This window comes from Mytilus edulis, chromosome 2, assembly GCF_963676685.1.
Source record: "Mytilus edulis chromosome 2, xbMytEdul2.2, whole genome shotgun sequence".
NCBI classification, from domain to species: Eukaryota; Metazoa; Mollusca; class Bivalvia; order Mytilida; family Mytilidae; genus Mytilus; species Mytilus edulis.
Window position 1 is genome coordinate 6850818 of NC_092345.1, and position 21926 is coordinate 6872743.

General features: G+C 32.0%; 1 protein-coding gene across 1 annotated transcript in view; it reads right to left on the reverse strand.

Moving 5' to 3' along the window:
• Positions 1-1158: 1158 nt before the first annotated feature.
• LOC139511315 (dynein beta chain, ciliary-like) overlaps positions 1159-21926 on the reverse strand; it is a 77136-nt gene continuing 56368 nt past the window's right edge. The window contains exons 36-49 of the mRNA XM_071297956.1: positions 21661-21822; positions 17471-17704; positions 16594-16854; positions 15606-15752; positions 12757-14217; positions 11254-11424; positions 9149-9271; positions 8510-8703; positions 7333-7609; positions 6002-6229; positions 5023-5334; positions 3703-3945; positions 2231-2419; positions 1159-1779 (exon numbers count right to left, since the gene is read on the reverse strand). Coding sequence (XP_071154057.1) covers positions 1162-1779; positions 2231-2419; positions 3703-3945; positions 5023-5334; positions 6002-6229; positions 7333-7609; positions 8510-8703; positions 9149-9271; positions 11254-11424; positions 12757-14217; positions 15606-15752; positions 16594-16854; positions 17471-17704; positions 21661-21822 — 4620 coding nt within the window. The 3' untranslated portion in view covers positions 1159-1161. The remainder of the gene's footprint in view (positions 1780-2230; positions 2420-3702; positions 3946-5022; positions 5335-6001; positions 6230-7332; positions 7610-8509; positions 8704-9148; positions 9272-11253; positions 11425-12756; positions 14218-15605; positions 15753-16593; positions 16855-17470; positions 17705-21660; positions 21823-21926) is intronic.

Sequence of the window (21926 nt, forward strand, 5' to 3'; positions counted from 1 at the left end):
TAAAGAAGGCGAGACATTTCAGTGTGTGAACTCTTGTTCTTGGTTAAATCTGCACCTTGGAAACTATAAGCAATAGGTCATCTATATTTAGTTTATTGAATGATTGTAAGATGTACATGTATTTCCTTTCGGTTTATACATCCTTGACTTAATTTTTTTGGATCATGTTAAGGTTGTAAAGCTTTCAATTCAATGGTTAGTAAAGAAGGTGAGACATTTCAGTCTGTTTTGTTTCTGTTGGATAGTTGTCTCACTGCCAATCAACCATGTCTCATTATTTTCTATGGATTTAGACACAACAATTAAATATAAGAAAGACAATTTTTAAACCATATTTCAGTTTCGAGATTGTGACACAGTGATGACTGCTGTACCCATATTTTGACTATTTTACCTATTATGTCTGTTTTGTCCACATATCGTGAAAAAAAAGAGGAATTTGATGCGACTGTCATACAAATGAGAGGTTTAGCGCTATAAAACCAGGTTCAATCCACCATTTCTACATTTGAAAGTGCCTGTACTAAGTCAGGAATATGACAGTTGTTGTCCATTGATTTGATGTGTTATATCATTTGATTTTGACATTTGATTGGGGACTTCATGTTTTGAATCTTCCTCGGAGTTCAGTATTTTTGTGATTTTACTTTTTTTTTAGGATATCAATACTTTCCCCAAAAACATAACAGCTATATCTATGCCAATACATGGGAATTTGGCCAGATGAGAATATATATCAAACATGTGTATATTTATTTATTAACATATTTAATATAAAAAATATTTACTTTTAAACAACTTAAATTCAACTGGTAAACAAATGTATATGAACACATCAGGAAAACATTCCAAAAACTGTAAACATAGAACTCCAAATAAATATGTAAATATTCTATTAATACTAGTAACTATTTGGCAATTTTGGAAACATATTCAATAAATAATGAGAAAATTAAATATAACAAATAATAAATACTGTTGAATAGCACCATTTTATATGGTTAATAGCAGTAAAAAAAATATATTGCATGCATGTGCAAACAAAGCAAAATTAAATTTATTTCCACTAAAATGATCCTAAAATTGACTATATAGAGTGGTAGTTTAACTCTAGTCAAGTGCTCAACATTCTGTCAACATTTGTATTTTTGTACATAGTGTTTAAACTTGAAGTAACAGAGCTACTCCTCCTAATGTCCATTTACTTGCTTTCTCCTTTGATTTGAGGTTGAATGTCCAAACATAAGTTGGTCCTCGGCTTTTTGTCTTGTATACTGGACATTCATATACATTTCTGGCATCCATACGATCTACTGGAATAGCTTTTATAAATATGACTGGCATTGGTGATGCCAATTCCTTCAAACGAGCCTCAGCTATCATTCCTGTCTGTAGGTCCCACCTGGCTCCTTCCATAAACAATCCATGTACATATGCTCCTTCACGAGGAGGACCAGCCATATCTTCACGATTCTTCTTAGTAACATCACACTGCAAAGCCATACGATCTAGTGGCCATTCATTCTTTCTTGCCATTTGCTGCATAATAGCTGTGAGGAATGATTGTGGGTTAAAGAATCCTCCAAGCCACACAGCAGCAGGTAATTGGAAGTCGGCAACCCAATTCTCTAATTCTTTAATTCTCAGCAACAGATCAACATACCAGGCAGTCAGACCAAACAGTGATGGGTAGGCTCTCTTGGCCCAGCTGGCTGGGATAGAATCCAAAAATAACGCATTACCAATATCTTCCATGGCAGCAGTTATTGTCAATTCTCCCTAAAATATATTAATTTGTTAACTTCCTTTTATATTTATACCTCAGTAATCAGTTTCTATATAAAAATAAAACAAAAACAAAAATAGGACAACAATTTAATCAAGAGACTCTGTTTTTAAACTAAAAAATATAAAATTATTTAGTACATGAAAACTGAAATATAAATAGAACCGTTGCAAAACATCCTGTCTGATGAGGTCAAACTGCCTATGTAAAGAATTGCAACAATCCAGCCTCTTTTTTTTTATCTGTAATCTTGCTTTTAATTTGTTTTTCCTCCACTATAAAGTTAAATTATAATCTGTGCATTTCATTTAATAATGGATTGCCATATATTGTGTAAAGAGATTAAAATGGGCTGCTGCTTAATTGATGTCTATCCCACATGCACTTTCAATCATTGGATACATAAATGAAAATAAGTTAATTCTATTGATGCCTAATGATTACCTTCAAACCAAGATTCAGTTCCTTTAATGATCTTCTAAGTTCACTACTGAGTACATTCATCCTTTCACATTCTTGGAAAGCAACAACAATGTATGGAGTTCTTTCTTCAACAGGAACTTTAGCCATTAATTCCAAAAGATTAAACTCCTCTGGTAACTTATCTAATATTTCATCCAGAATTCCTTTAATCTGTAAGTACACAATAAGAGATATAGCAATATGAAACTGTTCCTTGACTAGCATCATGGTGTACAAAAGACCAGGATATAAAAACGCAATTCTGTTAACTACTTCAGTAAACTTTTGAGATCAATCATGTTTTGAAACACAAGATGATTTTTATATTTAGAATTAGATGATTGATTGAATGGTGGTTGCTTATTGTCAAGTTTCAAATATTTCATGTATGTTCAGGGCGATTGAATTAGATGGAATGACTATATATTATAATGGTTGTAATTGGATACTGTTTGGAGGATGCAGTAAATAAAGCACTGATTTGTAAGTCAAGTGGAACTTCCAGTTATTCATTCAACATTCTGCCAAATGAATTTCCTCAGACATTATAAACAGGTTTCAGAAAATATGTCAGAGAGTGAATTTATACAAGAAGTCTTGAGTGATAAAAGTAAATACTTTGTCATCAGGCCATTAACTGAAAACATTTGTTTGGCAAATAGCCTATCTAACACTGTCCCAGGTTAGGGGGAGGGTTGGGATCCCGCTAACATGTTTAACCCCGCCACATTATTTATGTATGTGCCTGTCCCAAGTCAGGAGCCTGTAATTCAGTGGTGGTCGTTTGTTAGTGTGTTACATATTTGTTTTTCGTTCATTTTTTATATAAATAAGGCTGTTAGTTTTCTCGTTTGAATTGATTTACATTGTCATATCAGGGCCTTTTATAGCTGACTATGCGGTATGGGCTTTGCTCATTGTTGAAGGTTGTACGGTGACCTATAGTTGTTAATGTCTGTGTCATTTTGGTCTCTTGTGGACAGTTGTCTCATTGGCAATCATAATAGTAATACAGCCATAACTCCTTGATTGGGGGTATACAATGTACAATGCCAAAAGTTATTCAGAATTTGCTGAAAACTTCTACGAAATCCTATATCTGATTTAGGAGGAGTGCATATGGTTAAACAAAAGAGAAAATGAATACAACATTCACCACAAATCCTCTCTTTATTTAGCATGGGTATAACAGTTCTTAAGTAATTTCTTACTTTACCCGCTCTACTGACACCTGCTCCCCTCAATCTTCCTCCTCGGAACTTTTAAATAGCACCATGGAAATAAACATAGTACTGTTTCCAAAAAATATAGCACCATTCTATTATAAAATCATCCAAGATAGCACCAGGGTACCACAGTGCTTTAAGGCCCAGGGGAGAACACTGGATCCCCTTGTGCATTCCTTATGTTCTTTCTTTATTGACACCTGTTCCCCTTTAGATCCTATTTCTTACCTTCTCTTCTCTACTGACACCTGCTCCTGCTCCCGCTCCAGCATCTCTGGGTTGCATCTCAAACACAGTCCTAAACATGTTCTCAGATAAAGTTGTGAGAAACTCTATTTCTGCATTAGGATGAAGGCCATACAAGTATGGGCTCTCAGGTGGTAAACATTCATCTATGTAAGCATGGTAACCTTTATAATCAGTATTTGGTGGTGATGGAAATCCAGGAGCTAAAAATAACTCACCATCAAGCTAAAAAAAAAAAAAGGACAATGATAAGAATATACAACCATAAGACACCTTACCACACACACACTATACAATGTCAATGTTTAGTGAAACCTCAAATCAGGGTAAGATTAGCAATTTTAAAAATTCATCTCAAAACAAACAAGTGTATAGTACATTTCAATTTGACATTAAAAAAACATCATGGTTAACTACCTGAACCTAAATCTTAATAGAACCTGTGAATATACCTATTTCCCACAAACATTTCTATGTTCAGTAAACCTTGTTATGAAGGCAAAACTGTAATGTGGCATTAAAAACATTCAGACATATATTCACATAATAATGAACATGCATGTGTACAAATTTCAAGATGATGAACCTGGACCTTAATGGTAAATCCCTGTACCTGATATGGGATGCTTAGATAAGAAAGAAAACAAGAATCTGTCCATAGTACACAGATACCCAAATCGCACTATCATTTGCTATGTTCAGTGGACCGTGAAACTGGTGTCAAAACTATAATTTGGCATTAAAATTAGAAAGATCATATCAAAGGAAACATGTGTACTAAGTTTCAAGTTGATTATAAACTACCTTGACCAAAAACTTTAACCTGAAGCGGGAAGGACAAACGGATGCAGACCAGAAAACATAATGCCCATAAATGGGGCATAAAAACAATCCATTCATCAAAGTTATGTGTTATCTATAAAAGTACTAATGATAAAAAAGTTTTACAGAATATTGGTAGTAAGCATGATAATGGCCTGCAGTTCTTTTCACAGAATATATTACTATAATAAGTCAAAGTCAAATACATTCTTGTAAAACTTAAATACAATCAAATTTATTGTAAATATTTTTTTTGTGAAATGAATAGCTAGCTAGCTGATCATATCTTTACATTTGTATAATTTCTATGTTTTACTATGACTGATATTTTTCTATAAAAAAAACATAATCTAAGTCTATAAACTTATTTAAAGCTATTATACATACAATAAAAAATATCCAACATACATCTATTTATGATGAAAAATTCATGTTGTGTGTAAAATTCTTCTATGTCTCAGGCATTACTATTGTACTTACCATGATGGGATGCATATAGACCTCTAGATATGTCTTATCAAGTCGTCGATCCCAGTCATCTGTGATGTGACCACCATACATAATCTCACCAAACAAATACCTCAAATCTTCCCATGGCACTTTAGAATTGGCTTCTAAATAATTATACAGGACCATAGCACTAATGGTTAGATCTCCATTATTGAATGGATATGACCTGTTCCAGCCTTGCGGTCCAAACTTTCTCCTTTCACAGACAACAGCATGGAAATAACATAGGGAGAATAAAATAACCTTGAATTCTGTCTCTTTTGAACACATTTCCAAGCTTTCCTGTAAATAATTTTTAAAATCACTAAATATAAACAAAATCAAAACTGATGTTAAAAATTCAAACATTCAGGTCATTACCTAGATTGTTGAATTCCCTGCATGTTGTAAAATGTCAGCAAAAAAAACCCATTTTGATTAACAGCGTCAAAATCCAAAAATATGCTTACAATTTTAAGTCTCTTGTGCTTTTAAAAGTAAGATTGTGATCTTCAACACAAAACTGATCTACATTTTAGAGAACAAAATGAAAATAAAATTTCTCCTTATATACTTCTCTTTTTCAACAGTAGGAGTCTGAAAAACTAGAAATTAAAATTTGGTGCAGCCTACATTTTGTTACGTTTGACGTTCCTTTCTTGTTTCCTACCTCATTGTACTTATATGACACTTATGAAATCTTTTACAACAATGAATTGTGTTAACATTACATGGACTGATACAAATACATGTACAACCAGAAAAATTTATAAGGAAATTTATAAGGCATTAAGAAGGAGCTTTATCAATTCTGACATAATTATTTTTACCTTAATTTCAGTTTGCAATTACATATATATAAAAACATCTTTTTTGCATTCAATACAATATACAGGAAATTTCAACACACAATTAATTTTGATAGTAATCTTCCTAAAAAATCATATAAAATGCTGATGAAACTTTATACCTGATTAAAGTTATCTAAAGCTTTGTGAAGATTAGCAAACATTCCTGTTGGAGGTTCATTGGTGATTTTGATAGCACTCTCCAGTATTCCTTGTGGCATAATGTGAGATTCTGGTGTGCCCGCAGGTTCTGCACTAATAAACACACGATAATCAGGATGACTATTTTCACTATACTTCTCTATTTTCTTTTCTAAAGTAGGCAGCCACTTGGCAACTAAATGTACATTCTGAAAAGAAGTTTTTCAAAATAAAAATGTCACAAAAAAATGGAAAACAACATGTTTAACAATTTATTGTGTCCGAAGCGAATAATTGACAAATTGTTTTCAAGCATGTGTGACCAAGGATATTTTTTACAGTTTTAATCATTTTGAAATTACCTGAAAGGTAGGCTCCTTTTTTTTAAACTGTAGAATTCATACAAGATTCAAGTTATTAACAAAGATATATAAATATTGACACACTTGTAAATATGCACGAGTCAACTTCCACATACAGATGCAGGATTCATGTAGTTAGACTGTTTTAAGATGACATTTATTGTGTGTAACAGGTCCAAGAACACAATTATTTCGTAGTGCATATAAAAAAAATCCCACCTGCGCTTTCTCAAAGAAACTTTTACAGTGTTTTGTACTACTTTTGGGACAAATTATATCAAAATTATAGAAAACTTCATCGGCTCTAACTCAAAATATGGACAATTTTATGTTTAGGGCGTCTTTAAATCTTTTGACAGCTTCCGAAGTGCTAATTTTCAATCTTTTTCAGCTGGACCAAATCCCTACTTTCCTTTAAAATTCTGGACCCAATGTTTTTTACAGTGTAATTTCACCCCCCTACTTGCAATTTGAGGCATTAAACATGGAAAAATAAATTTGGAAGGGGTATAAAAATTAATGGCAAGTAACCCACTGTCAACACTAGGGACTATATTCGTGAACAACGAAAATCAAGGGACGACAATTGTGGTCTCGGACCAACACTGTAAGTTTCATAACATTTTGTTGAGGCACACTTAAGTTACAGAACAGATATAACAGATTTAGCAATTTTTCAATTAATAAAGTGGCATAATTCATTAAAGGTAAATGTGACACCACACAATTTCAAACTTGATCTTAAAGTAAGCATTGTGTATAAGTTTCATAACATTTGGTTGAGGCTTACTTAAGTTAGAGAAAGGAAAAAAAATTCAGCAATATTTATACTTATAAAGAATAACTCATGAACTTTATAGATGTGTCTTGTGGCACATGAAAGAAGCATTGTGTATAAGTTTTAAAATTCAGTGAAATCCATCCAGTTTATTTCAAACACTACAACTCACCTCTAAGACAACCCAATGCCCCTTTTCTGCGGAAAGATCCATAAATTTCTCTGCAACAACCTCTTGACCTTGTCCAAGGGAGATAATATGAAAGTTTTCATTATCTTCCATCCATCCAATCTTTTTCCCATGCATTTCTACATCTTTCAGTGGATTTACACCAGCAGATAAGATGAAGAACATTGGTGTAGCTGGACCCGATTCTTCAAATGACTTGGCAAACTCCACTCCAGCACCACTGGTGTATTTTCCTCCAAGTTTTTCTTCAACAAATGTTCTGTAAATACCAGTTTTATTAAATATATATTTTACATAATAATGTTCTTAATTTGATAATTTTGATATGAGCGTCACTGATGAGTCTTATGTAGACGAAACACGTCTGGCGTACTAAATTATAATCCTGGTACCTTTGATAACTACTTAATTGGCAAACATCAAATTTAGGAACGACTTGCAACAGCACATGTGGTCTATGCGGGATTGTCAAATATTACAAAAGTAATCAGTATGGATACAAATATTTTAGATCTGACTCTGAGCAATATGGATAACGTTTCACAGGGACATTTTACAGAATTGTGCATATTGGTTTGTGCATGGAAGCCTCAAGATCATTTTGCCAAATGGTATATAGTACAATTACTTGTTCTTCAGTATATATATATTTCAATAAACCTGTATATGCAAGTTCCCATACCTAACACTAATGAAAAATATTCAATTTCCATTATCACATTTTTCAATAAAATTGAACTTGTGCAAGCTTTTGATAAGACTAATCCTTCATTCAAATTTGATGGGTTTAAAAGATGAAAGGAAAGTGCTATCCTGGGAACAAACATAATTTGATAATATTTGTACAAGTCCCCTTTCCCTCAATTGCATCAACTCATGTCCAGTTATACTAATATTTGGTCTCATCTGAATTTGCCAAGATTTTAATGTTTCTGTATAATTGAGTAGTATTATTATACATGGATGAAGGCTCTTATATTATATTCAGATCCATGCAAATTTTTCGTCTGGTGTAATCCCTTTAAATAACTTGTCACTGAATTCAATCTAAACAGTTTAGAACCTAGCAATATTCATTAACTTTGACAAGGAGATTTTTTATTTAGTTCCCACTGTATCACTGAATTTTCATTTGCAGAGAATATAGTTCAATACATACGTAACCGCATAAGTCATTCTGTCAGGTCGTAAAGCCCTCATCATACATAGTTTCTGTAGAGATGTTTTATTTTTCCACTCCTGGGGGAACTTCTCCTTCTCTGGAGCTTCACTCTCTACAAACTTCTTCCATCTTTTAGCAGATCCTTCGATATCACGGTCTAAGTTGCGGAAATCATCCATTCCAGACATAGCCTTTACAAATATAAATAATAATCATTTCAGCACAACATGTCAATAGTGAGAACCCCTGTTCAATGCTTCATGTGGTTTCCAACACACCTTCACATTTTTTCCTGGAATAGTCCTTACTTAATCCAATGAATATGAAAAATATCATAAGAAATTCTTTTGACATCAATGTGCATATTGGATATAATATTTAGTTTTAAAGTTCATGTTGAAGTGATAACTGTTTATTGACATGGAAGTTGCAAAACTTCAGAATTCATTTTTATATCAATAACAGTTAATGTGTGTATCAAGTATTAAAAAAAAAGGTTGAACATAGTGATCAGTGAGTATTTTGGATTTAAGCATATTTATGCAACCAGTGCCAACAAAGTTTATATTTACTTATATTCTAATAATGAAAGATAACTTTGTCTTTTAGTAATTTGTAGTTGTAGAAATAACTCACTTTAATTCCTCCCCAACTGTTGTTACTCATGAAATCAACTGGTGATGTCACATTAGGAACAGCTGGAAATCTAAGAAGAAAGTCCAGCTCCGAAGTGCTTATTTCTTTACTGGCCAATAAAATCTATCAATAAATACATAAAAATCTCATAATCAGTACCGGTAATATTTAAAATATAAAGATAACCGACCAATTAGTTTTGAAATAAAAATAATAAACTTAAACTGGTCTCTGCTTGTAAAAAACATACAGAGGCGCAAGACCAAATATACTGAATGGCTTTAAAAACACAACACTCATTTTGTCGATTTTTTTTTACCAAATCATCTTTGATCCTTATACAACTACTATTCATGCTTATCATACTTCTTTCTCTTTTGAAAATATCAACATCTGACTTACCTATGGTTATTAAACCTACCGAATTATTGAGATTGCACAAATTTCAGAAAGCGAAATTTCGAACCAAAAAAAGATTTTTTCATTATTTTTTCTTTGTGAAACAGTTCTTTCAATCCTTGACCACACTTAAATCAGTTAAAAAATTTTGCATCGCCATATTGCAAAGACTGACGAATAAAAAACTGGATTAACTCATTAGAATACTGCAAACAGGAAAACGTGAACATGCTGCAACCAGACAATCTGAAGTCAGAAACTCTTCTTACTGTCCTCTCGACAATGATACTGGTAGAAGGGATTTGTTGAAGATCATCAATGACCAGATCAACATGTAGTGACAATGAAACGTCATTTGCAAGACAGACCTACGACCACAATGTCAACTGCTAATCAAATTGCTGAATGCCATTTTGCACAGATTAATGCCATAAATGTTTCCCATTAACTGAACTGCCAATGAATCAACTACAGAAAAACATTTAAAGCCTTTAAAAAAGATTCAACCGCATAATTGCCAAAACCCATTGTACTGGGTGGAACATCGGTAAAATCAGAAGGTGAAAAACAGAACCCAAAAAGTGCCGAACAGAATTTGTTAACCTTTCTGATAATCATTTTGGCGTTTGTTACAGGCAGTCATTGCTTTTGATGGTTACACATTCATTAGTAAGGGAAAAACCAGGGTTTCAGTGTATACCACAATAATTGAACGTTGAAAATGACGTAATCAATTCAACTTTTGACCTGGCATTTTTTTTAAACATTGAAGTAATGAAAGAACTTTCTGTTCATAAGTTTGTTTACAAAAAATTGAATATTTGAAAATTAGAATTACAAAAAATAATCTAGTGTTGCGTTTCTAAAGTTGGTCAGTATATATTTACTGAACAAATATTTTGCAATTATGAGATAAAACTTGTTTATTTTTCATATCCAAAAAGATTTATTCCCAAATGGAAGAAATGTGCAAAACCTTTGATTCAGTGAGTATACCTCTTATAGCAAAGATTAAAATCATTAGAAATGTCACACATAATATGGATGTTTGACATAATTTACCTCCACAAAAGTTGCAAGAAATCATATTAATTTATGTTATTTTTTACTGAAAGGTAAAAGTCTATTGCACTAGGTCAGATAATATGTATAATTTTTAAAATCAAAGCTGTTACTTTGTTATAAATCATTCAAGCCTTCAATTATCTATTACTTTTAAGTTTTATTGGTAGGGTGCAGTTTTATAAGAAATATAAATGATACTGGTATGAGGAAATTTGAGCAACATAACCGGGGCCAAATGTGGAGCAAGATCTGCTTACCCTTCCAGAGCACCTGAGATCACCCCCAGTTTTTTGGTGGGTTTGTGCTGCTCAGTCTTCAGTTTTCTATGTTGTGTTTTGTGTACTATTGTTGGGTTTTTATTGGTTACTTGGTTTTTTCTTTTCTTTCTCAGCTATGTTTATGTCAGTTTATTTTCAACTTATGAGTTTGAATGTCCCTCTGGTTTCATTCACCTCTCTTTGAAATAACTTTTTAAAAAGAAATTTGTTTTTATCCAAATTTGCATGGTTGTTTGGTCTCAAAAGCATCGGCCTGTAAATCCCTGAAAATTTTTCTATTTTTGCTGCAGAAAATCAAAGTCCATATTATAAGGTCAGATGTATTTGAAACTTAATTTTGGTAATCATGGATCAATTAATTACCTGGAAATTCATCTGAGCTGTAAAAATTATTTTATCTTTTTCAAATAATCCTCTTGCTGTATACAGGAAGACACAATGTGTAATACAATCTATCAAGTTGTCAACCCTGCCTTTAACCTCCTCATGTGGTTCTGCCTTATCTATGGCTTTCTCGAACACCACACTGAATGCCTGTTAAAATATAATATTATGATTTATTAAATGATATGAGCAAATAAGCCCAGATACATATAAATCTGTATGTGCAATACTGATGACATTCCACTGTCGATATAAATCCAGAGTTTATGTTGCTTTTTGAACGAATAGGGCCACTATGGGACGTTCACTTCTGGTTTCAATTTTTCTTAGGCCATTACTTAACTTTGGTGGTATCGTTATGCATAAAAACATTTGTATTATATTTTTTTAATCAAAATCACAAAATAAACAGATTAAATGATGCGCAATGTTTTGTAACGTCTTAAACGGAAAAAACAAGGCCAATATAGGAAAAAGCTGTATTGGCCAAGCTAATACAGAACGTTCTCTTCCGGTTTTTAATTTTCTTATAATCATTTAATAAAAGTGTTATCAACTGGCTGTTTCTGTATTGGCCCTGTTATAGATTCTCGATCAGCTGTATCGGCCAACAATACAGGTAACCTTGAATCTATAACAAGACCAATACAGAAACAGCCACTCAATAACACTATAGTCCTATAGGGAAAAAGTCAATTGAAAATCTGTGTTCCACAGAAACAAGGGGTATTTATAAAGTTTCCTAGTTGTAGTTAAACAGCTTCTAATATTGTCTTATATTGTGTCATAGTCTGATAGATCAAATTTATTCATTCAGTGTATGTTTACTTGTTTTTGTAAAAATGTCTTTTTGATTGAGTTCAGCAATTTTAATTGATATTTTATAGTGTGTCTTTATATGTTGTAAAATTGCTCTACTATTTCAGGAAAGGGTGAAGGTTGGCGCCTGTTTAATGTAAAACATTTAAACTTGCTGCATTTGTTTTGCACCTGTCCTAAGTCAGGAACCTGTTGTTCAGTGGTTCATAATTGTTTTCTAGTTTTTTATATAGATTAGATGGTTGGTTTTCCTGTTTGAATTATTATGCACTAATTATTTTGGGACCCTTTATACTTTGCTGTTTGGTGTAAGCCAATGATTTATGTTGAAGGTAGTACTTTGGCATATAGTTGTTAACTTTTTACACATTGTGATTTGGATTGAGAGCTGTCTCATTGGCACTCACAGCACATCTTCTTATTTCTATTTGCATTTATAAATTAATTCAGTGGAGATTCTTAGATATTACTATTTTGATAAATGGAAATTAGGTTAAAGATAAATAGCTAAGGGTATAGTTCTCTTTTTAAATAAACCTACACCCTTATATGTTTTATAATGATAACTAGTGCATTGGAGTGGATTCAGAAAGCACTGGTTTATGGAATAGATTTTAGAGTACCTTCAACTGGAACTAGTATATGGAATGGATTTAAGATTACCTTCAGTGAGAACTGGTACATAGGGTGTATTTTGTTGAGATCATTAAGTATGAAGTAGAGAAGAGATGCTCTAGCAGCAGCTGGTCTGTAATGTTCTCTAGCTGTGTTGATTTCTACTTCAGTCTTTTTAGCCTGAGCTGCCTTTATTTCAATCTCTGCTGCAGTTCTCTTAGTTGTTTCTAAATTCTCCACTAAAGCATAATCTCCAAGAAAGTTGCCTTCAGCTGCTGACAAACGAGCCAGTAACGAATCTTCTAATTCTTTGATGGTAATCTTAAACTGGTTCTGTTGCCTGGTAAGATCTGCTTTCAGCTTCTCTAAATCAGGTCTCTCCTTTCCAACAACAACAGCCAACAGCTGATCTTCTAATCCATCTTTGGTCACAGTAAAATTAATAAGTGTTGTCTGAGCTTGCATTTCTGGCTGATAATGTGGGTTAGCAAGTTTAGTCTGGATGACAAGTTTAAAGTCGGGATGATATTCAACCTCCTTGTCACCCATTTTAATAGCTCGTCCTTTTTTAATGGTGTTCCTACCAATGAGAGGATCCAAAACAGGATCAACAGTTTCTCCAATATTTTCTAGAAAAACAACATCTCCTGATGAAACAGCTCTTTCTAAGGCATCCAAATAACCTTTCTGGCCAAGACGTATGATTTTCAAGTTTGCTCCATACTTTGTTTTGATCCAGTTTGCTCCTTGAAGCTGAGGATCAATCATCAGAGGCCAACGTTCACAGTTGGATAGAATTGTGGCATTTTCTGATGACATTCTGTCACTGGGTAGACCTTCATTATTCCATGTAGCTACCTGTGCATCATCAGTCAGAAGACTTAGTGGGTCCAACCCTTCTGAGATAGGTATAGGGATTTCTAAGCTGTTTAAGAATGGGATCCAGTGACCATCCATTAAATCTAATCTGTACTGTTTAGTAAAACATCCAAAGTATGATACAAAAGCTGTGGTCAACAAAACATCCCCAGGCAATGTTTTCTCCTGTTCTCTATATTCACTTATAGATTCAGCCCATCTTACATTTTCAGATGCTAGACCTCCAACTAATCTGTTAGCTAAATCAATAGTCTTGCCTGTCAATTCAGCCTCTTGTTGACATCTTAGTTTCTCATTTGTTGCTTTCTCAAACTCGTCCGTCAACTTTTTAAGATCAGCCTCCAATTGATTGATTTTAGCTGTAATATGTTTAAGTTTTTCCTTTGCAGCATTTAATTCGGCATTGGCTTGAGCAAGGGCCATACGCTTAGGCTCTACAGTGCAATATACATTGTAATAAGTTACAATGTTGATGACCCAGGAGCAAAGACCAGCAGCAGCACCAGACTTAGATCTTATAAAATCAGGATTAAACTCAGGATCTTTCAGGTAAGGATCAACTGCTTTTAGACAATTCTCGTGAATGTTATCTTTGTCATAATTAATCAGGTTATCCAGGAAAGCATCAATCTGTAAAATAAAGAATAACAAGAATGTGTCCCAAGTACACGGATGCCCCATCCGCACTATCATTTTCTATGTTCAGTGGACCATGAAAATGGGATGAAATCTCTAATTTGGCATTAAAATTAGAAAGATCATATTATAGGGAACATGTTTACTAAGTTTCATGTTGATCGGATTTCAACTTCATCAAAAACTACCTCGACCAAAAACTTTAACCTGAAATGGGACGAACTGACGGAAGGACGAACAGACGAACAAATGAACGGACGCAAAGACCAGAAAACATAATGCCCATAAATGGGACATAAAAATGATTTAAACAGTCATGCTTCATATAAGTTAACATAAAACAAAAGCTAACAATAAAGAAAACTTAGATGTAATCAATAAAAAAAATCAGTGATTTTTTCACATTTCTAAAGAAACATTTGATGTCAAGTTTAGGTTGTTTTCTGTTGTATAATTGTATGAAATGGTGAGGATCTATGGACAACAATTTACCTTACATATCAGATCATGTACAGGTCTGCATATACACTCTTTTAACAAAGTTCTTAAAATATGGCACACTAAGAGCAAACTCTCAAAATCAAAGGGAATTCCCGTCATCCATCCAAAAACTGTATAGAACATACTATTTTAGACCGAGTCAAAATAAAAACTTATCATCCTGTTGATTCATTTATTTTCATGGATGAGGGAACTAGCATTTTCTTGGATATTTGATTTGTGGTTTTGTCAAAGTCTGCATACAAACCTATAGAAAATTATAATTTATTGAACATTTGAATTTGTTGTCCACCTGTACCCAAGAAATCAACAAAATTGGTGTCTAACAAATATTGATGAATCAACAGTATATCAAAATAAAATAAATGGAGAATGTGTTTATGGGCCACAGATGACCCCCTTGTAAATATGTACAAGTCAACTTCCACATACTGATGCAGGTTTCACGTAGTTAATACCAGTTTCAAAACATTTGGTGTGGTAAACTAAAGTTGAAAATGGAAAAGACAGATTTAGCAATTTTTCCATTTTTAAAGGGATGTAACTCAAGAACTGTAAAAGTGATACCACCAAGTTTCGAAACTTGATATGTAGTAATAAGCATTGTTTATACATTTTATAACATTTGGTTGAGGCAAACTAAAATTGGTGAACAGAAACTAATCTAAAAGACCTACAAATGGATGGGGTGGACAATGTTTACACTTTATGCTATGGCAGGGGCATAAAAAATGACTGAGCATGCCACCAAGAACAAAGCTATGCATATGTGCTACCATTTACTTTTGCAAATTATTCTTTAACCCAACATTTACCTTTAATACAGCTTTTTAGCCAAATGAAACAAAAATCTTCAAACTGACAGACTAACGATTACTTACCTTGTTCATAATAGAGCTTTTAGCTGCTTTCCAACTCTTGTCTTTTGGAATTTTCCCATTGGTAAATAACAAACACATGCAAGCTGAGGCTACATTAATTACAGCACCAGGTGGAGATCCAAAAGACTTCAATTCTGTCAAATTGGCCTGTCAAAAAAGAATTCATATGTTGAATCATTCTATCATAACTATCAAAGTTAGCTGTAAATAATGGTGTAGTTCATTGTACCTTCTTTCACGATGGAAAAAACTGTGACATAAAATCTGGATCACAATTTTAATTTTGTAATACTTTAAATTGTGCACATTGTAATGCACATGTGTACCAAGTTTCAAGTTAATGTGTGTGATCTGAACTTCATGTTAAACTACCTTTAACCAAATTTTACATCTGACCATGAACTGTGAAAATCTGAGTAAAAACTCCCATTTGGCATAAATTTTTAAAGTTATCATTGTAAACTAACATGCCCCATTTGATGATGCCATAACATGTGAAACTGATGATACCCCCACCAAAATACTTTACTGTAAATAGGAGTTTGTTGAGCATCACACAGTATCGCTGCCTGAAACCAAATTTCAGAAATCCTTGTAATGTTGTTCCTGATAATGAAAATATTCCACTTGGATGTCATGAGTAAAATAATGTAAATTTTCAGTTAACAGGAAGTTGCTGAGTGATGAATCTGAAAATGCATCCCACGTTTAGCTGACTTATATAAACTTGGATACCAAATTTCAGAAATCCTTGAAAGGTAGTTTCTGAGAAAGATGTGCAAAAATATTCATGGCACAGATAGAGTGACTGATGGACAGATAAGACAAAAGTAAAACAGTATACCCCAACTTTTTTTGAAGCGGGGGTATAATAAATATCTGTTGAAACTGTTATGATAGAAATGTCATACCACATTTTTTGTTCCTACAAAAGTAGTTTTAAAAACAGATTTTGTGAAACATTATACAAACAATTCATTAATTTTACCTTGTTCAAAGTATTTAGAGCTTCTACGGCAGCAGCTAGAGCAGGTTCAGCTTTGGACAGGTCAGCCAAACAATCAGTTTGTTTTTTGGACACTTCTTCATTGATTTTTGAAACCTTCTTTTCTTCACCATCAGCAATGGCCTTTTCTGCAGACACCTTTTCTGTTTCTGCTCCAACCACAGAAATTAGTTTGTTGGCATCTTCATTTTTCTGGGCAAGCTCTACTTCTTGTGAAGCCAATTTAGATTTTAAATCATCTACCTAAAGAGACATGAATATAAAAAACTGTTAAAACAAATGTTATAAAGATATAGTTAAGATACTTAGTAAAAGATCTACAAAATTGTTTAACTATTAGAACAGTTCTAAAATAGAGGATTTTTTTTTCTTCAAAAGGACCCCTTAAAAGAGTATATTTCTTGTAGGATGACCATGGTGAACTTTTGAACGAATGAATTCATTACCAAGTTAAAGACATCCCTAATCAGCAACTACAGGTTGTATTTAAAATACAATATAGTTTGGGGAAGTTTTATGACAATGTTAACATTAAAGAATGCAGTAATTTAATGGAGAGGAAAATGGTACATTTGGTATGGTAGTCAATTTCTCTGGATCCTATTTCATTTTGGGCCTTTCAGTCACATATTATGTTAGGAAGTTAGGAATGGTTTAGATCAGTAATGTGTCATCTGCACAAAATATGAACATAGTACCCTGACCATACATTTCTAGCAAATTGAAAAAGTAAAAAATATATGTGGTCTAATTTCATTTACTAAATTCTCACATAAGAAAGACTAAGCATATGCCTGGGAATACTTTTCAACCTTCAGTTTAAAACAATCCCCATCTCAGAAATCCTGTATCAACTTACTTGTTGGGCAGTACTCCTCAATTTTTCTAAACCATTTTCAAGCCTGACAATCTTGGCTTGTAGTTCAAGATTTTTCTTCTTCAGTAAATTTTGGTAGAGTTTAATCTGTTCCAGGAAACTTTTTGGTGTGGTATAATTATATCTTCTTTCATTCTGTAGGTAAGTCTGACTCATTGCATTCACAGAATTATGTACAAAACCCATGAACTTAGATATTGAAGTTCTCATATCAGGCTGAAATAATAAAATAAAATATAATGCAAAGAGCATTCAATGGAGAAACAGACTTATCACAATGTTTTCAATTTATCAAATAACCTTAAGGAAGGAATACATAATTAAGGCTTTTGCATAAATTAAACATACATGGTACCTAAGGAAGAAACTCTAGAAAAAGGTTTAAAACTACTCATAGAAGTAGTTTAAGAGACCTGTATACTCTTTTAACGTGTTGTCATTACCAAGTTGCCTTCCCTTGGTCTGATGTAAAATAAAATCATGGAACAGCAATTATATAAAATTGAAAGTTTGATCTTTTATTAAATGATTGAGTAATCAATGTAAGAAACTTTTATTAAATGCTTGAGTAACCAGTGTAAGAATCTTTTATTAAATTCTTGAGTAATCAGTGAAGAATCTTTTAAGTTCTTGACTGTTAAATGCTTGAGTAATCAGTGTAAGAAACTTTTATTAAATGCTTGAGTAATCAGTGTAAGAATCTTTTATTAAATGCTTGAGTAATCAGTGTAAGAATCTTTGATGAAATGCTTGAGTAATCAGTGTAAGAATCTTTGATTAAATGGTCGAGTAATCAGTGTAAGAATCTTTTATTTAATGCTTGAGTAATCAGTGTAAGAATCTTTTATTAAATGCTTGAGTAATCAGTGTAAGAAACTTATTAAATGCTTGAGTAATCAGTGTAAGAATATTTTATTAACTGTTTGAGTAATCAGTGTAAGAATCTTTTATTAACTGTTTGAGTAATCAGTGTAAGAAACTTTTATTAAATCCTTGAGTAATCAGTGTAAGAAACTTTTATTAAATGCTTGAGTAATCAGTGTAAGAAACTTTTATTAAATGCTTGAGTAATCAGTGTAAGAATATTTTATTAACTGTTTGAGTAATCAGTGTAAGAATCTTTTATTAAATGCTTGAGTAATCAGTGTAAGAAACTTTTATTAAATGCTTGAGTAATCAGTGTAAGAATATTTTATTAACTGTTTGAGTAATCAGAGTAAGAATCTTTTATTAAATGCTTGAGTAATCAGTGTAAGAATCTTTTATTAAATGCTTGAGTAATCAGTGTAAGAAACATTTATTAAATGCTTGAGTAATCAGTGTAAGAATCTTTTATTAAATGCTTGAGTAATCAGTGTAAGAATCTTTTATTAAATGCTTGAGTAATCAGTGTAAGAAACTTTTATTAAATGCTTGAGTAATCAGTGTAGGAAACTTATTAAATGCCTGAGTAATCAGTGTAGGAAACTTTTATTAAATGCTTGAGTAATCAGTGTAGGAAACTTATTAAATGCCTGAGTAATCAGTGTAAGCAACTTTTATTAAATGCTTGAGTAATCAGTGTAAGAATATTTTATTAACTGTTTGAGTAATCAGTGTAAGAATATTTTATTAACTGTTTGAGTAATCAGTGTAAGAATCTTTTATTAAATGCTTGAGTAATCAGTAAGAATCTTTTATTAAATGCTTGAGTAATCAGTGTAAGAATCTTTTATTAAATGCTTGAGTAATCAGTGTAAGAAACTTTTATTAAATGCTTGAGTAATCAGTGTAAGAATATTTTATTAAATGCTTGAGTAATTAGTGTAAGAAACTTGTATTAAATGCTTGAGTAATCAGTGTAAGAATCTTTTATTAAATGCTTGAGTAATCAGTGTAAGAATCTTTTATTAAATGCTTGAGTAATCAGTGTAAGAAACTTTTATTAAATGCTTTGAGTAATCAGAGTAAGAATCTTTTATTAAATGCTTGAGTATTCAGTGTAAGAATCTTTTATTAAATGCTTGAGTAATCAGTGTAAGAATCTTTTATTACATGCTTGAGTAATTAGTGTAAGAAACTTTTATTAAATGCTTGAGTAATTAGTGTAAGAAACTTTTATTAAATGCTTGAGTAATCAGTGTAAGAATCTTTTATTAAATGCTTGAGTAATCAGTGTAAGAATCTTTTATTAAATGCTTGAGTAATTAGTGTAAGAATCTTTTATTAAATGCTTGAGTAATCAGTGTAAGAATCTTTTATTAAATGCTTGAGTAATCAGTGTAAGAATCTTTTATTAAATGCTTGAGTAATCAGTGTAAGAATGAAATTTGATGGCAGCATATTTGGTCATAAGACATTTTGTGGTTGTTGCTATTTCTTGTTTAGTAACAACAAGTTTTAAGGATATTAGAGATTTTCAAGATAGGCTGAGGTGGGAATGATCTTGAGAATGTATTTCTTTGGCTACATAGTTTTTTTGTGGCTATCTAGTGCAAACTGTGATTTTTTTTGCTTTGGTAACATGATTTGTATTGGCTTCCTTGTTTTTGCAGTAATATTTTTATCTTTGTTAAAATATATTGAGCAATTTTCATAATGTTTGATGTAATAATATAATTTTTGTTCAAATGAGTTTTTTAAGTACTATATTATCTCTAAAACCTTTACCATTTTCCATGCATTTATTACTGTATCTGTAAATTGAGGAGGAAAAGAATTTGTAATTCTATTTGAGGAAAAGCTGCATAAGTATACTGTAATCAAAGATTTAAAATTTTTACTACTACTACTACCTTTCTATTGATCTCAATAATAAAATGCTACCTTTCTATTGATTTCAATAATAAAATGCTACCTTTCTGTTGATCTCAATAATAAAGCGCTACCTTTCTGTTGATCTCAATAATAAAATGCTACCTTTCTGTTGATCTCAATAATAAAACACCATCTTCTGAGTATTCTTTTTTGACACATTAAAATCTATCATAAATTTGAACCTTTAATTTTGTTTCTTTTTTATGAAAAACAAATTTACCAATCAATGACAAATGGGATGCAATTTTGTTTGTGTACCAAGGTCACACGTACAATTCATTTGTATATTTTGAACCTATCAAATTACATTAAATAAAATGCTTTGCTGAGCGCAGCCAGATAGGACCGCAGAGGTCTAACCATGAACAGTTTGGGCAGATTTGGAACCAATATTCAAGCTTGATACTGACTAAATTTGGATTGTGATAAAATTTTTGACTTACAATAGGTTTCTGACAACAACAAAAATGTGGTCAAAGATTTTACAATTTATTGAGCAATAAATCCAAAACTCAATACCAGCCTTTCCTTTGTAGTATGGAACCTTGTAGTACAATTTCAAAGAGATCTATCCACTAAAACACAAGTTATTGTCTGGAAACTAGAAAAATGCTTGTTTTTTGCCCTTTTTACTACACATTTGGGGCATTTAACCCCAAACTCAATATCAGGCTTGCCTTTGTTATATGAAACCTTGTGGTACAATTTTAGAGAGATCCTATTAGTTATCTTGGTGTAATCAGGGGTGTACAGAATTTTCAACAACGGTGTAAAATTCTGTACACCCCTGATTCAGTGATTACACCAAGATAACGAATTTATTTCTTATGAACAATTCCTTTACTCATTTTGAAACCAGGATGTAAAATTGTAAAAATGATGATGAAAAATTACCAGCGTAATATTTTTTCAATGTCCATGTTGCTGCACATTGTCAAATACTTTTTTACTTTATTTTTTAATAAAAATCAGAAAATGTTTGTGTCTTTTTGAGTTTTCATAAAAAAAAAAAAAATATTTAAAAAAAAAAATGATTTTTTTTTTCTTTTTTTTAGCATTTTCTTCTTCTTAATTATTATCTTTTTGAAATTCTATTTTTTTTTCTTTATTTTTTTTTTTTAAATTTTGGCAAAATTTTCCCAACCTTTCTTTTGTGGTATTGAACTTTCTTAAAAAATTTCATGCAGATTCATTCACTTAAACTAAGGATCTTATCCGGAAACCAATGTGTCTTCGGACAACAATGCAGACGACATCATACCATTATACGATCCAAAAAAAAATGTTTTCGGCTGTATAAAAATATACAAATAAAAATCATATTTGTAATGAGAAAAACAGCAAAAAGACTTATCTATGAATACATATATACATACTGAAAGCAGTTCTACTTCCTGTAAGAATCTTTGAGATACAGAATTCAGAGCTTCTACTGGCCATTCGTGGAACCAATCTATACATGTACAATTTGTTACAGCTGGAAACTTACGACTTCTCACCCTCAATGTTGACCCAACAGGGGAGAAACATAAAACCACCTAAAATAGACAGAAAAGTTATCTGTAAAGTAAAAGTATATATATACAATGAAAGAAGTTCAAAATTAATTTAAACTTTTTGGATTCATGCAACATTTATGAAT